This window comes from Misgurnus anguillicaudatus, chromosome 12, assembly GCF_027580225.2.
Source record: "Misgurnus anguillicaudatus chromosome 12, ASM2758022v2, whole genome shotgun sequence".
Taxonomy (NCBI): Eukaryota; Metazoa; Chordata; class Actinopteri; order Cypriniformes; family Cobitidae; genus Misgurnus; species Misgurnus anguillicaudatus.
The window spans coordinates 30,804,966-30,820,000 of record NC_073348.2 but is presented as its reverse complement, the minus strand read 5'-3'; the positions used below and the strand labels follow the sequence as shown (position 1 = coordinate 30,820,000).

The 15,035-nt window shown below is 39.2% G+C and overlaps 1 protein-coding gene across 4 annotated transcripts in view; it reads left to right on the top strand.

Annotated features, from left to right (window-relative positions):
- The window catches only part of robo3 (roundabout, axon guidance receptor, homolog 3 (Drosophila)), a 179,780-nt gene that overhangs the window by 96,123 nt on the left and 68,622 nt on the right, over positions 1–15,035 (top strand). The window contains exon 1 of one of the 4 annotated variants that reach the window (XM_055208239.2): positions 3,576–3,627. The exons of 2 other annotated variants lie outside the window; for them this stretch is intronic. In XM_055208239.2, coding sequence (XP_055064214.2) covers positions 3,591–3,627 — 37 coding nt within the window. In that variant the 5' untranslated portion in view covers positions 3,576–3,590. Of the gene's footprint in view, positions 1–3,575; positions 3,628–5,098; positions 5,693–15,035 lie in introns of those variants that run through there. One more of the 4 variants, XM_055208238.2, reaches the window with a different exon arrangement.

Below are 15,035 nucleotides of genomic sequence, written 5' to 3'. Positions count from 1 at the left end.
ATGCATGTAGGCATGCAAACAGCTCATTTAAACTCAAAGCGAGACGTGTTATACCGAGACAGCCGGATAGAGGGAAATGGCTATTCTGATGAGATAGCCGGTGTCAAACTAGACCAGTCTGGTCTGGAATAGCCAAAGACTGCGTGTCAGAGCGAATTTCCCCAGCGCTGCCGGCCGAAGAGGACCGTAATTGCTGTCACCTCCCTCCCGGATCCGACTGCAGACAGTGGGAATTGGAAGAGTCATTTCATCTCCAGGGAAACAAAATGATGGGCGCTCCAATTTTCCAACCCAAGTTGAAGGGAAAAGCAGAACGCCAAACATATCATTAGCAAGCCCCTGGTACAATTTCGGGAGTAAATTACCAACCAACCTGCACAGGTCTTCTTCAAGACTAACAATAGAGAGTGAAGAAACCAGCAAAGCTTTCTGAGCTTGAACAACAATTACTAATGGGGAAAGCTGGAACTGTCTAGCATCACCTTCGAGAGCAGTTCTTCAAAGCCGGCCAATTAGCAACCATCTTCGAAAGAAGCGTGCGCGCGAGGCGACCTTACAAGGTTTTCGTGCCAAGAGTGAATGTGGTCGTATTATACAATTAGCTCTTGAAACCAGTTGTCTCTTTGAAAGCCGGGCCTTCTAACATACAAGGGGTTAATGTCAGACTTTCTCGTTGCACTTTGCATATGATGGAAACAGAAGGGGTTCAGTCGTCTGATACACACCAATTTTACTCCTTTTCAGGATAGTAGAGGAGAACAGAGGGACCTTCTCGCTTCACAGAGCCACAATTAAGGGGGCCTCGAACAGAGGGGCTTAAAGACAAAGAGAGAGAGAGAGAGAGAGAGTGACAGACAGATAGGTAGAGAAAGTGGAATATTAATGCATCGGAGAGCAACAGGAAATTGGGCGTCTAAATGTGTGCCGGTCTCCCGCGGGATGATTAGCAGCAGCCAATCTCATTTTGAGGCAGATCGATAAGATATATTGTCATTTTCCAGCCGCACCTTTTAAATCAATTAATCTATAATCTATATGAGCCGTGCAGTTTAAAGCAACAGAGCATGACACGTGTCGCTCCTTTTTATGCATTCGACACAAAGCACAAATCATATTTCTCTTGCCAAATTGTTGCAAAACATCTCAGAAATCACTGTAGGTGTCACTGAGGTCTGATTCGACCATAATGCTGTTTTGCGGTCAGGCCACTGTGATTGTTTTTGTGTATAATCAAGCAAATTGGTCCGCGTTCAAAAGACGACAAATAAACACATTCTCGGCAGGTCTTTTGTTTCTTTTTAGGCTTTTGTGCGTGCCGAGCATTTACAATTTACTTCGGTCCATGGTTTTTGGCGATATTCCCTCTTGTACAACTGTCGCATGCAACACTCTTGGCTTTGGGCGTGCGGGGGAGTTGGATCCTTTTCTATTACATAAGGACTCAGTGTATTGCTTTTCACATTAAATGTCATTTGGCCTCAGCGTCGTGTCCGTCTCCATGGCGATCACAGCATGATGGGCAGTCAATATTTTGCTATAGGGATTTTGGCCAGACCAGATGTACCGTTGGGCACATGTATGAAACATGTTGGATGGTTGTTTGTGTGTCTCTGTGTTATGGTGCCTGTTAATGTCACAATGTGACATAAATGATCAACGCTTGTCTACTGATGAATGTATTTTTAGCTGTTCCAGTGTTTTGCATTCATTAGTTTTTCTGTAGCTCAATTGGTAGAGCATTGCATTGTCAACACATAGGTCAGGGTTTCATTGCCACATATACTGATTAAAAAAACATTTATAGTATAAATGCACTGCAAGTCGCTTTGGATAAAAGTGTCTGCCAGGATTTTTTAGGCCATCAGAACTGCTAAAAATTAATTTTGATTATTCATATATAAATTCAAATCAGATTTTTTACAGAAAAGGAAAACTAATTAAGTGTGCAAGTTGCACATTTTTGGTAGATGACACTTTGTTTAGATTTCAGTTGGGTTGTATAAATGTGATTTTAATAATGCTATTAATTTTAAAGGGGCCATGGCATGAAAATCTGACTTTTTCCATCTTTAAGTGCTATGATTGAGTGCTTCTATCAACCTAGAAAATATGAAAAGATCAACCCAGTAACTTAGTTTTGGTAAACCATTCTCTACAAGCACATGAAAAAATAGATTTTGGAATTTGGCTCTCCTTATGATGTCATAAGGAGCTCTTATTATAATAACCGCCCCTTAATCTGCACTATCCAATCACAGCACTGCCATTTAATGCAGAGAAAAAGAGAGAGAGAGAGAGAAAATAATTCACAGCACAATTGAGTTTCAATTGCAACAAACCACCATCATTGTGATCACTGTTTGCACTTCATCCGCTCATTTGCATTTTAAAGGACACACCCAAAACGGCACATTTTTGCACACACCTACAACGTGGCAATTTAACATGCTATAATAAATTATTTATATGGTATTTTGAGCCAAAACTTAACATATGTGCTCTGAGGACACCAAAGATTTTTTTACATCTTAAAAAAGTCTTGTGCCATGGCCCCTTTAAGGTTAACTCGACACATTTTTTTTTTTTGTGATGACAATTCTTGTCCTTTGCTGCGTCCGAAAACTCAAGGCAGTGACTCGTTGCCTCGCTGCCTCATGAGGAAATGACTTCGGAGGCATGAAGGTTGCTCAGAGAAAGACTTTCGGACACACTTCTAAGGCAGCGTGTTTGAAATTTAAACAGAGAGCGCCTTTGTGATAACTAATCACATATTTGAAAACTACAATACTAATTTATCGCTAGAAATGCAATTAAAAGGTGTAAAAAGTGAAAATATACCTTTATTTACACTACATTGGTGGTCCAGTCGCGTCCTTGGCCGCCATTTTATTTTTTCGAACTCGACCGGACTCGACCAATCACATTCTTAATGTACGTCCACGCATAGGTATCTCAGGAGAGAGGAAGTAAACCAAACATTGAATTCGGACATGCCTTGATGCCTTGCTGCCTTGGAAAGCTGCCTCAGAAGGCAGCAATTTAGAGTTTTCGGACACAGCCCTTATTTAACAAACAGTGTGCAAGGGTGAAGGGGATCGGCAAAGGACATTAAGCCAAAATTTTGAACTCGGGTCACCGAAAGCGCATCAGCTCCAACAACAGAACACATTTCTAATTTGATGTTGATGAAGGGGGTTTTAACCTTATGGAGCAAAAAAGTTTGAAAATCATGGATTTTTATATTTTAGGAAACATGTTTTATTATTATTATTTCTCTGTGTTGGCTTCAAAAATTTGAATATGTATCACATTGGTTGGTTGGGATGTGTTAAGCTTTAAATGCACAGTGTCAGATGGTTTGGCCCCAGTTCAGTATTGTCAGGTGTTGGTTGTGTGGTTGATCAGGGTAATAAATCACGTTCAGCTGGCACGGACTCAAGCGGCTGTATGGTGGATGGGCTAATTGCGTATAGTGCTATAGGATTTTCAAAGCGTTTTCCTCTGTCACTGTCGATTGCTGAACACTCGTATGATGTCTGATATGTTGCCACCGAGGTGCAATTTTTACCTTAGCCTGCCTTAATGGAGAAATGTTCAAATCGGTTTTGCGGTCACCTTATTTGAAAGGTCAAGTTAATTTCTATTGATAAATGCTCTGGATTGGTTGTATTTGATAATTTCTGTCAGTTGGCTGTGGAAATTAGTAGATTGAGGCATTGTGACATCCTTTTCATTGTAATTTATCTTCTTTTGAGGAATTATAGAATCAATCAAAAAAACTGAAAAAATAAGGTTTTTTTTAAATTATGGTATGAGCAAACAAGCTGTTTTATAACATGACTGCAGAACGTTTTCACAGTCGTACTGTAGATCGACTCATTGTTAGCTTTTACCAATTCAACGGTAATTTGTCATCTCCAGCGATGTTCTCCGAACTCCCGCTTCTACCATACTCTTGCGACCAATGCTTAATGGCATCATTAAGACGTGATGATATGATGTCGCCATAACTCTCACTCTAATGTGATTATTCAGCAAAATTCATAGACTGCACACTTGCCCTGACAGTTCCAGCTGATGTTTTATGGTAGTGGGAGCATGCTGCATCAGTCATAAGAGAGATGAAATGTATTTAGGGAAAAACGGAATCATGTTTTATTCAATTACACGCCGAAGCTCAATTAATCAGTTTTTGCAATTAAGTTAAACTTGCTCATGCATCATACATGAGGACAATATCAAGGGTAGTCCTTCCAGAAGCTCCTCGTGTACACCAGTGTGAACATAATGGAAGATATCACATTAAGAGAATTAAGATAAATATGTCTCCCAAATTAATGGCAACTTGCGTGTAGAGCCTTTCATCTTGAAATTAACATAAAATGCAATTTGTTGGTTAATATTTCAACAAATACATCGTCATTATAGCTGGGGAAGTGCCAGGAATGCAACGAGTGAAGTGCAGTGAATACCAAACAGGCCTTTTTTCTGTTTACTGATTGGTTGCTGTTATTTGTCAGAGCTGAATTCACAGACATCATCTGCCATCATTACCTGCTGCAGTCAGAGGGTCTTTTCTGTCATGCCTCATTGTCTGATCCTCATACCACACTTCTATACCTCTAATATTGCTTTTCACTTCTCATCCAGTCATTCACTGTTAAAACAATGACATTTCTTTTTGTGATGATTTATCTATCTATCTGCTTGTTTATCTATCAGGTCTGTGTTTGTCTGTCTTTCTGTCCATCGCTCCATCTGTCTGTATGAGTGGATGTATGTATATATAGCGCAGAAGTGTATGGATGACTTTTGTGATACTTTTTGTGATTTAAGGTACAGTTTTTGTTGTTTTTTAGAGCCTGACATACAAGCTCCATGCAAATGAATATTTTTTAAACTTATTATATATTATATAGTTAAAAAATTGTCATGTCATTCTCATAGAAATGATCATGCACAGAAAGCAAACACCTCAAAATGTAATTCCTAAACATGCGAGGAGCTGAATAAGATTGTGTGAAATCAAGTCACTGGCCCTTTAAGAGTGCAGTTACCCCAGTGTGTGTAAATGCTGAAGGTGGTCAGGGGTAGTAGGGGGTGGGCTAGAGCCACGAGACAGCCGCCCGTAGACACCAGTAGTAAATCCGTTCATTCACAGCCAAGTGAAGAGCGGGAGGCAGCGGGAGAGATGGAAACCGTGCGCGTGAACTGAATCTTCTCTCTCTATCTAAAAAAGAGGATATTTTTCTATTCAGAGGAAAAGAGAGAAGAGATGCGTTTTACCCGCGAAATTAATTTAAGATGTGAGAGCGTCTGGGACGGACTGTAACAAGCGTCAGATCTGTCCGTTACATTGACTCTTTATCGATACGATCGCTGCTGGAGCACAACACGAAGCGCGTGCACACCGGAAACGCACGAGAACATGGAATATAACTGATGCGCTTATATATGTACCTGTTCAGGAAACAGTTTTTGTGCTTTTAGTTTAGTTTATTGAAGTTATTCAATGTGACTGTGTGCTCTTCTCGCATCTGCCGGATTGTAGCGCTTTTCGGGTGATTTCAGGGACACTCCGGATAAAGGCGAATAAAGTGTTACGGGACTTTATTTTTTTTAAAGGTGATGGAGTTTGGCAGGACTTTAGATGCTCTCATCATTGCGTTCACGCTCATCTGTTTGTCTCAAGGTAAGATGACAGTACAATACTACCGATTATAATGTAAGGTGAAATAGATTCGAAATGTTTTATAACTTGAATACCGTCTCGTAATTGGTTATGGATGATGCTATTGTTATTGCGCGCATAATAAGCTAGCATAACAGGACACTTGCACACTAGCAGGTCGTGCATTTGCATTTGAGTTGTGTTCGAGTTAAATATTCAATTCATATTGATTTAAGTGATATTCATGAACGCTTAAAGGTAAAGTCAGCCCCTATCAGTTGTTAGGCTTTCATGTGTTTTTATTGTACATATCTCAAATACTCAGTTGTAAGGGGATTCATTGACCTATCCCTAAAACTTAGTTGAGTAAGTGTACTTACTGAAGGTGAACAAGCCATAAAACCAAATTAATTATTTTAAAGACACCCGAACAAAAATGACCCATGGCTTTACTACAGTAACCATTGCTTAATAACAATGTTATCTGTAGTAAACCCATAATAACCTCAAACTTACTATTGTCCCACTACATGAGCCATAGTTTAACCATGATATTCGTATTATTTATGGTAATATTCACCAAAATGCATGTTTATTATACTTTTAATGTAATAAAACCATGATTAATTTCATTAGTTTATCATTTATAAACAATGTTAACTTCTTAAACGCCTGTTCACATAAATGCATGAATTTGCATTAAACCAAACACACTATTGGCTTTGTAGCTACAAACTGGCATAGCTGGGATTTTATCACGCTCAGATCAGTGCTGGCTGTGCTGCCCAGCAAAAGCTCATTTTTATGAGCCAATAAACATTGCCTCTGAGATCTGTTCCCCAATATAACAGATGACAAAATCGGCCACTGAATCAAGGGCAGCACGCCCCCAGACGAGGCATAAAATGACAGACTAGGTTTTTATTTGACCAGATCTATAGTTGCCACCAGTCTCATTTGTGTCGTCAATACCGTATCTGCTTTTTTTATGGGCAGATGTGGTCAAAGTCCAAAAATACTCAAAGTGAGGGTTTTTAATCCTGTGGATATAGCATAAAGCTAGTTTTAGCCAATCAGAATGGTCTGCATACTTTTCCCGCACCTCTTCTGGAAAACAGGTAGTCTAGCGCAGGTATGTGCTCGCGGCCCACCGGCTATCTCCTTTCACCTTCTCACACCTGATAAGGAGTTTGAAAGAATAGGCATTGAATTACATCCAAAGCCCTCAACGCTGTCATTTGAAGATATCTGATCTTGTCCGTGATTAAGTTTGGTTGTGTATTATTTGTTGTGTTTGTGTATTTGCAGCTTGAGTAGGACATGTGTTGACTCAGTTCCTTTTGAAGTCATTCTAAACAGCTGTTGGTTTTCTCTGGATTGTCCCCAAACATTCATTTAATGACAGGAGGCTTTAGATCACGTTTCTGACTCAGTAATGACACCCTTTAAACCGAATGAACCTCAACGGAAATGACAGAATAACTCCATCCACAAACGTCCCTCTTGTTTTTAATGGATACATCACATCCAATGCGAACACAAAGATTTTAATAGCCGCTTATATGTCCTACACTGTATGCGTTTTCGATTGACAGTGTTTCAAAAGCCCCGAGACTTTTTGCGTAAAGCGTGTCATTTATTGTTTTCCTCTTTGCGTGACAGCTTATTTTGATGTCTCGCGTCTCCGAGGCTGTCGTTGCTCCTCAGATCAGACGCGAGGAATGTTTGTGTGCGTTTGTGTGAGAGGTGTGACACAGAGAAGTCTGCCTTTTCCTTACACGCATTCGCACAAACTCCCTGTCTCTTCTGTGTAAACATTGTGCTGTCGAGAGGTTGTCAATAAAGAGGGAGATAAACAGCGCATTCCTACTGAGCACGTCTGATGTCTAAGTTTGATTTCTGTCCCAGCGTATTCACGCTCTTTACTGGATCCATGCCTGCCGGGAGACAAAACAGCTTGGCTGTTCTTTCACTCTCTCTCTTTCTTGTTGTTCTCGCAGATATCTTGTCAAAGAATTCATATTAGCTTCACCGTAAATGTTCAGAAATCCCTATTAAAGCTTTTAAAATACTTGACACCTTTAATTAGATGCACTCCATATATTACAATGCAAGAGCTTTACCCGTGTCTTAAAATAGCAGTATTATATCACCTCCTCTTGTGGATGGAACTGCATGATTTTAATTGGTCAAGTAAGGAAGCACATACGGCTCTAGTTTGCAAGTCTAACACTGACAGGAAGTTTGAATTAAACTCTAAAGACGTCGACTCCGGCTGGCTTGGCTGTGTGGGGGTAAAAAAGGACACAACACAAAGCATTGGCATCAATCTGTCGACCCTGTGTCTCTGTCCACAGCTGAAGACAGTTTAATAGCCCTACGCATTAGTTCCAGTGGCTGGGATGACCCTCAAAGCTGTGTACGAAATAGGAAACACCACACAAAGAATCGGTTGCATTGGACCAAACTAAACTCGCTGACTCTGTTAATGTGACGTGGTTTGTTTGATAGTGTATGAATTATACTTTGTTACATTCATAGCTTTATTAACTTCCTAGTAGTTGATATCATGTCTTCAAATCTCAAAATGTAGTAAAAATTTTATGTTTGCTTAAATTGCTGCCAAAACTTATACAGTGTGCCCACTGCCAACCTATATCTTGTTCAGGTTGGCAGTGGGCACACTGGCACAATAGGAGTACTAAGAGTGGCAGGAGGTAGATATTACCAAATTCAAGTCTCTTGGGCACAAAAGTGTCTAAGCACACAAAATTCATGATTGTTGGGTTAAATGAGCAATATTGTAAGGACATATATAATAAATTTTTACATAACCGATACTTGGCACACTGTCTGGTCATTATTTAAATTACCATATAATAATAATAATGCAAATCCTGACTGCGGCTTGATATTTAGCTTTGCTGTCCAGAAATGAAGCTGTCCCTCTTTAACCAAAAAATATCTCACCGCTGTGATATTTACATGCACTGCAGCTCTGGTTTTGTGATTATTTTCCGGTCCCATACCAATAACTCGATAGTATTAAGCAGTGTTTTTGTTATGAGTAATACACTGAAGGTTTGCCTTGGAAATTGGTCCCCTGGTGGATTGCCATCGTTCTGGCTGTTGATTTTGTCACTCTCAATAGTAGCAGGTTTAGCTCCCATTCAGCAACTAATGTTAGCCCGTTAATTAGTACATGGTTTAGTTTACAACTATACACATAATGTTACAATATTCAATTAAATTGATTATATATAGAGCGCTGGTGTCTTAGGGATTAGCCCTTTGGAACAAACAACTGTGGGGCTAATGCTGGTCATTTGGGTTCGAGTCTAGCTCCAAGTAGAGCTGGCTGCTATACCGAGTTTTGGTAATATATATTTATATATATTTTACAATACAGTCTATTATGGTATGGTCTGAAATGACCCTCATTCTTTGCAACAGAAGCTCTACCAGATATGTACAATGAGGTCAAATGTAAGTTTCCAGTCAGCTGTATATTTTCAAACAGTGAGGAAAACCCTGTGTTTGATTTTTTTATCATACACTGTTAAAGGATTAGTCCATTTTCTTAAAAGAAAATCCAGACAATCTACTCACCACCATGCCATCCAAAATGTTGATGTCTTTCTTTGTTCAGTCCAGAAGAAATTATGTTTTTTGAGAAAAACATTGCAGGATTTTTCTAATTTTAATGGACTTTAATAGAGCCCAACATTTAATACTTAACTCAACACTTAATAGTTTTTTTCAACTGAGTTTCAAAGGACTATAAACAATCCCAAAGGAGGCACAAGGGTCTTATCTAGCAAAACGATTGTCATTTTTGACAATAAAAATAACAAATATGTACTTTTAAACCACAACTTTTCGTCTAGATCCGGTCCAGCGCGACCTAACGTAAATGCGTAGTGACGTAGGGAGGTCACGTGTTACATATATAAAACGCACATTTGCGGACCTTTTTTAAACAATAAACTGCCACAAAGACATTAATTAGTATCAGTTGACATACAACAACGTAGGAACGGTCCTCTTTCAAGACACTTGTAAACACTGGGGCGGAGTTTCACGTTCGTCCTCTGTGACCTCTTGACGTCATGACATATTGCGTGGGGTCAGCTGGCGCATCATGACCGGATCTACATGACGAGAAGTTGTGCTTTAAAAGTTTATATTTGTCATTTTTATTGTCAAAAATGACAATCGTTTTGCTAGATAAGACCCTTATGCCTCATTTGGGATTGTTTATAGTCCTTTGAAACTGTTGAAAAAAACTGTTATGTGTTGAGTTAAGTGTTGGTGTCCATTAAAGTCCATTAAAATGAGAAAAATCCTAGAATGTTTTCCTCAAAAAACATAATTTCTTCTCGACTGAACAAAGAAAGACATCAACATTTTGGATGACATGGTGGTGAGTAAATTATCTGGATTTTCCTTTTAAGAAAATTGACTAATCCTTTAATAAAGGTGATTGTGACATCTCACATGAGGATTTGATTTGAGATATGCATCTATTTGGCCAATATTGCCCAGCCTTAGCTCCAAGGTAAACTTTCAGCAAGAGAGGGCTGTTCACACCTGCTTTGTTATCTACTAGATGTTAACATATAAAGATTTAAGATTAGGAAATGGAGACTAAATATGTCAATTTTCTACATAATCTGTTGGTATTTACATAGTAGGCTAAGCTTTTGAAACATGCATTAGTTGCATTTCCTAATCCAACAGCAAGGTATCACACAGTAATCCTTCTCTCTCCCCCGGAGAGAAGATTTGGTAGCTCGCCTTTCACAACATTTCAATTCACAGTACTGCTCCCTGTTGTTTAAGAAAATGTTCAAGAAATTGCTTGTAAACACACCCATATTCCTGTACACTTCATAACTCTGCAAGCAGTTACACCCATTGGGATAAGCCTGTCAAGGACTTTGGATAGTTTTAAGTGGGGTCTGCGGTTTATCTGTGTGCATGTGAGAGCTGCAAGAATCCCGTAGTGGAAAGAAGCTGCGGGCAGCCATGGGGCACTGCTGCGCCGTAGCACTTACAGAGCCAGACGAAAAAATCCCACTATCTGCACGTCTGGTACAGTAGGATTCCTGCCGGTTTGGCTGCCCTGCATTACTCTCAGCCACATCTTCAGATCAGATGTTCTCGAAGTCACTTGTGTGCAACAAATTATGAAACTCTTCCAACCGAGCGTTCTGTTTATTTTGCCCGAACCCAGACAAGCATCTCAGTATGGTTGCTCACTATAATGGCCTGCTGAGCTCAGATTACCACATTCTCACACTGAGAAACAACTCAATCAGATTCTTAAACAGACAGATTGTGCTTCCAGTGTTTGCACAATGCAGTGGTTCTCAAATTTTTTGGCGTGCGCCTCCCTCTCCTTGTTTAGGGTGCATTTGAATTAAACCAAACATATTAAATGATACATACATGCACAAAAGTTTGTCAATCTGACAAATTTGTGTACATGTGCACAGTCAGGGTTGCCAGATTTGTGTAAACCAGCCCAATGAACATATAAAACTAGCCCAAAAGCATCCCAAAGACTATTTAGAACCCAAATACCAATAACAAATCAACAAGATCCTTTGATCTTTAACCTGCAGAAAAAGTAACCCAAATCTGAACTCTGCCAAAAAGCAGAAGACTTGGCAACGCAGCACACAGCAACTCCTGTCGAGTTCATGCTTTATCTTTGGATAAATGTACAAAGTCAAAGTTCAGTTGGTGAAAGTTCTTAAGAAGTTTTCAAATGTAGCCAAAGAAAACGCACTTTTAGAAAGACACAACGCTAATTTATTGCTTTATGTAATATTATAAAGGTACACATGAACGCTTTACAGCGCGTGTTGCTGTTGGCTTGCTATTGCATGTTTCTGTGACGAGAATTGTGCGATACGTAAATAAGAGTTAAATAAAAGAACTTAAGTACAATTGTACAACAAGTACAACAACAAAGGTTTTTTGCTTCCGATTGAAAAAAATACTATGATTCATGCGTTTACATTCGTACTTTTCTCCTGATTATTGGATTTCAGCACAACTTTTTTTTAATTTGATCTAAATTTGCATCCGATCGACCTCAATCGCACTGATTAAGGTGTTTACATGAAGGCTTTTCAATCCGATTGAGCCATCAATACGATTACACACGATTATTTGGTTGCATGTAAACGTACCTAGTAGGGTTGCGTAACGATTAATCGTGATTAATCTGTTGCAGAATAAAGTTTTTTTTACATCACATATGTGTGTGAACTGTGAATAATAATTATATATAAATATATGCACACACATGCATGTATAATTTTAAGAAAAAAAAATATTTATATATTAAGTATTTCTATTTATATATAATATAAATTATACATAAAGATACAAATGTATATACACATGTAAACATTTCTTAAATATATACATGCATGTGTGTGTATTTATTTATTCAAAGTTATTATACACAGTTCACACACATATAAAACCTTTATTCTGCAGTAAATTAATCGCGATTAATCGTTATGCAACCCTAGTACCTAGTGTAGTGCTGTTGGTTTTCTGAGGTTTAATTACACAGAATCTATGATAAATAATCTATTTTATAAAATGTAATTAAACTGGGGCCCCCACTGGCACTAACCGCCCCCCCCCACGCAGTACAATCTTTTGAGGAGCAGACCTCTTTGGTCTTTGTTTTATTTGTGCTGTTTGCTAGCTGATGCAAACAGACCTGGCGTGTGTCTTTGTGTGCACGTCGAGCGCACTGTAAATAAAAGGGCCCAGGGCCATGTGTGCTCTCTCATCAGGAGCCCTGGTTTAATGACTCAGTCTCTGTCTGCACGGGCACCGCTGTTAGATTACCTTCATTAACAGGAACTCTCTCTCGTTCGTTTTCCTGGCACCTCTGTTTACGCATTGCACGCTGTTAAACTTGGCTCCTGCGCTCTTATTTGCTTCGACTCCCTGAGATCCTCATCCGCCGTGATCTTTTGTGTTGTTTCGGTAACTAAGAGTTGATGTAGTTGTTTGGTTGTTGGGTTCAGAGGGCTCTCAGACATGGACATTTCTAGCACGGATGTTGTTTAATGACTGTGTAGATCACAATCACAGCTTGGCTGGGATGCAGTTGGTCCTTGAGTGCAATTGAAAGAACGTCCGTTGTGAATGTTTTTCTGAGGTGTCAGTATCTTTGGTCTATGTTGAAACGGTTTAAAGGGCTAACAAGCTGTTGTTGATTTTGCATCTTTGGACACGTGGCAGGATTTTTGTTATCTATTGTACATATTTTCTGTTATAGCAAGTATCTGCTGCTTTCCATGCCTATTAGTCCAGCGTAGCCATCCTGTTTCCTTGCAAAGCTTGCCAGATGGTCCACCAGCATAGAAGATGTTTGACCCTTTATAGAGCTTATGTGGCTATTGGGCTGTTAATTTACAAGAATGGCTTCAGTTGGAATGGCTTCTAGTCAGAATTTGTTAAGGGGACAGTTCACAAGACTTTAAGATGTAAGATGTGAAATAAACTTTGGTGTCCCGAGAATATGTATGTAAAGTTCTAGCTCAAAATACCATATAGATAATATAATATATTAAGCATGTTAAAATTGCCACTTTGTAGGTGTGAGCAAAAATGTGTAGGTTTTGAGTGTGTCCTTTTAAATGCAAATGAGCTAAATGGCAGTGCTGTGGTTGGATAGTGCAGATTAAGGAGCAGTATTATCCCTTTCTGACATCACAAGGGAAACCAAATTCCAATTACCTATTTTTTCACATGCTTGCAGAGAATGGTTTACCAAAACTAAGTTAATGGGTTGATCTTTTTCACATTTTCTAGGTTGATAGAAGATTTGGGGACACAATTTAAATATGGAAAAAGTCAGATTTTCATGATATATCCCCTTTAAAAAAGTAGTTTTTGTGATTGTAAAGAACATTCTGTAAAAATATAATCTTGATATCTTTAACATTGACTGAGTAGGTCATGTCAAAGATTGAAATTAAAGTTAATTTAATCAATTAATCAATCTTCTAATTCAAGTTTTTTTAAATAACAAATATTACTTGTTTATAGTTCGTGTCTGCTTATGAACCTCGGTTCAGACCTAATAAATCAAATTTTTTTTAACTTGAATTTATTTCTGAAAATGGTCAGTCATTACATTCACAGCAGTGTATTATAGCACTTAGCAGTCATATCTGTCTTTGTACCACATTCGGTTTCAAGGCTAAAAACAGTAGGCATTCAATTTAACTACTGAAGTTATTCATGTACTTTCTGAGCACTCGAATGCGAAACATTACTACGCACTACGTTAATTAGCCTTGTCCTTTATCTCACGCAGTTTAATTTTACTCCTTATGTGTCAATCTTCTTAGCCTGGCAAGCCGAAAGCGAGTCCGTGATCAACCCAAGTGTGTCATTTTCATGCAAAACACCCACAATCTCTACTAGCACCACTTGACTTAAATGTTAAACCTGTTAAATGTGTGAATCACTAATTGAAAGCAATTCAGCTGTGTATATTCCACCGCCTAAATGCCACATGTTCAAACTTCACCCCTGCAGATCTGTGGAAACATACACAGGTTAGGTCTAGTACCAAAGGAAGCCTAGGGGTTTTCCAACCCCTCATTTCCTGTTGCAATCTTGAGCCATCGGAGCAAAAAGAACACATCCTGAATGTGATATGTTATCTCCTGGACCTCGGGGAGATTTGTCGAGTTCCTGCTGTGCTGGGAGAAGACAAATGTTGAATTTTTAGCTAATTATTGGCGTCCCATTCGAAGCATGCATGCATTTAACATGAAGCCCGTCCGTACAGTGCTGACTACGCATGATTTCTTTTCATCTTTGTGTGTTTGACTTTCAAAGATTCGGCTCATGAATAGTCAGGTTGGCCCTCCATTGAAGGCCTCGGCCATTGGAGATTGAAAGAATTTTAAAATGGCTGTATCGTTTTTGATGAGAAGAACGCAACTTCAAAGCACAAATCCACTTTGTTTTACCTCTTCACTGGTATTTGACCCGAAGCTGAAAAATGGCCTGAGGGATCAGAAGATGAATCGGCCATCTGAAGAAAGCTTGCTTGTGGTTTGACTAAAAGGACTTGGAAAAAATGCACACTATAAAACGTCACTTCTTAAATTTGTGGTCCGTGTGGGCTTGTCCTAAAGTCGGGTGTTGGGGTCAAGCGAAAAGTCATGGGGGGAACACTGTGTTTTGAGATTAATCCAGCGGAACGTGGAGGTTTTTGGTGCTCCACCAGGAGAACTAGGAAACTGATGTTATCTCGGCCAGTGATATTTTGGGCGCCCCGACAGGGCCGCTTCCATTAACGGGGCACTGAGGA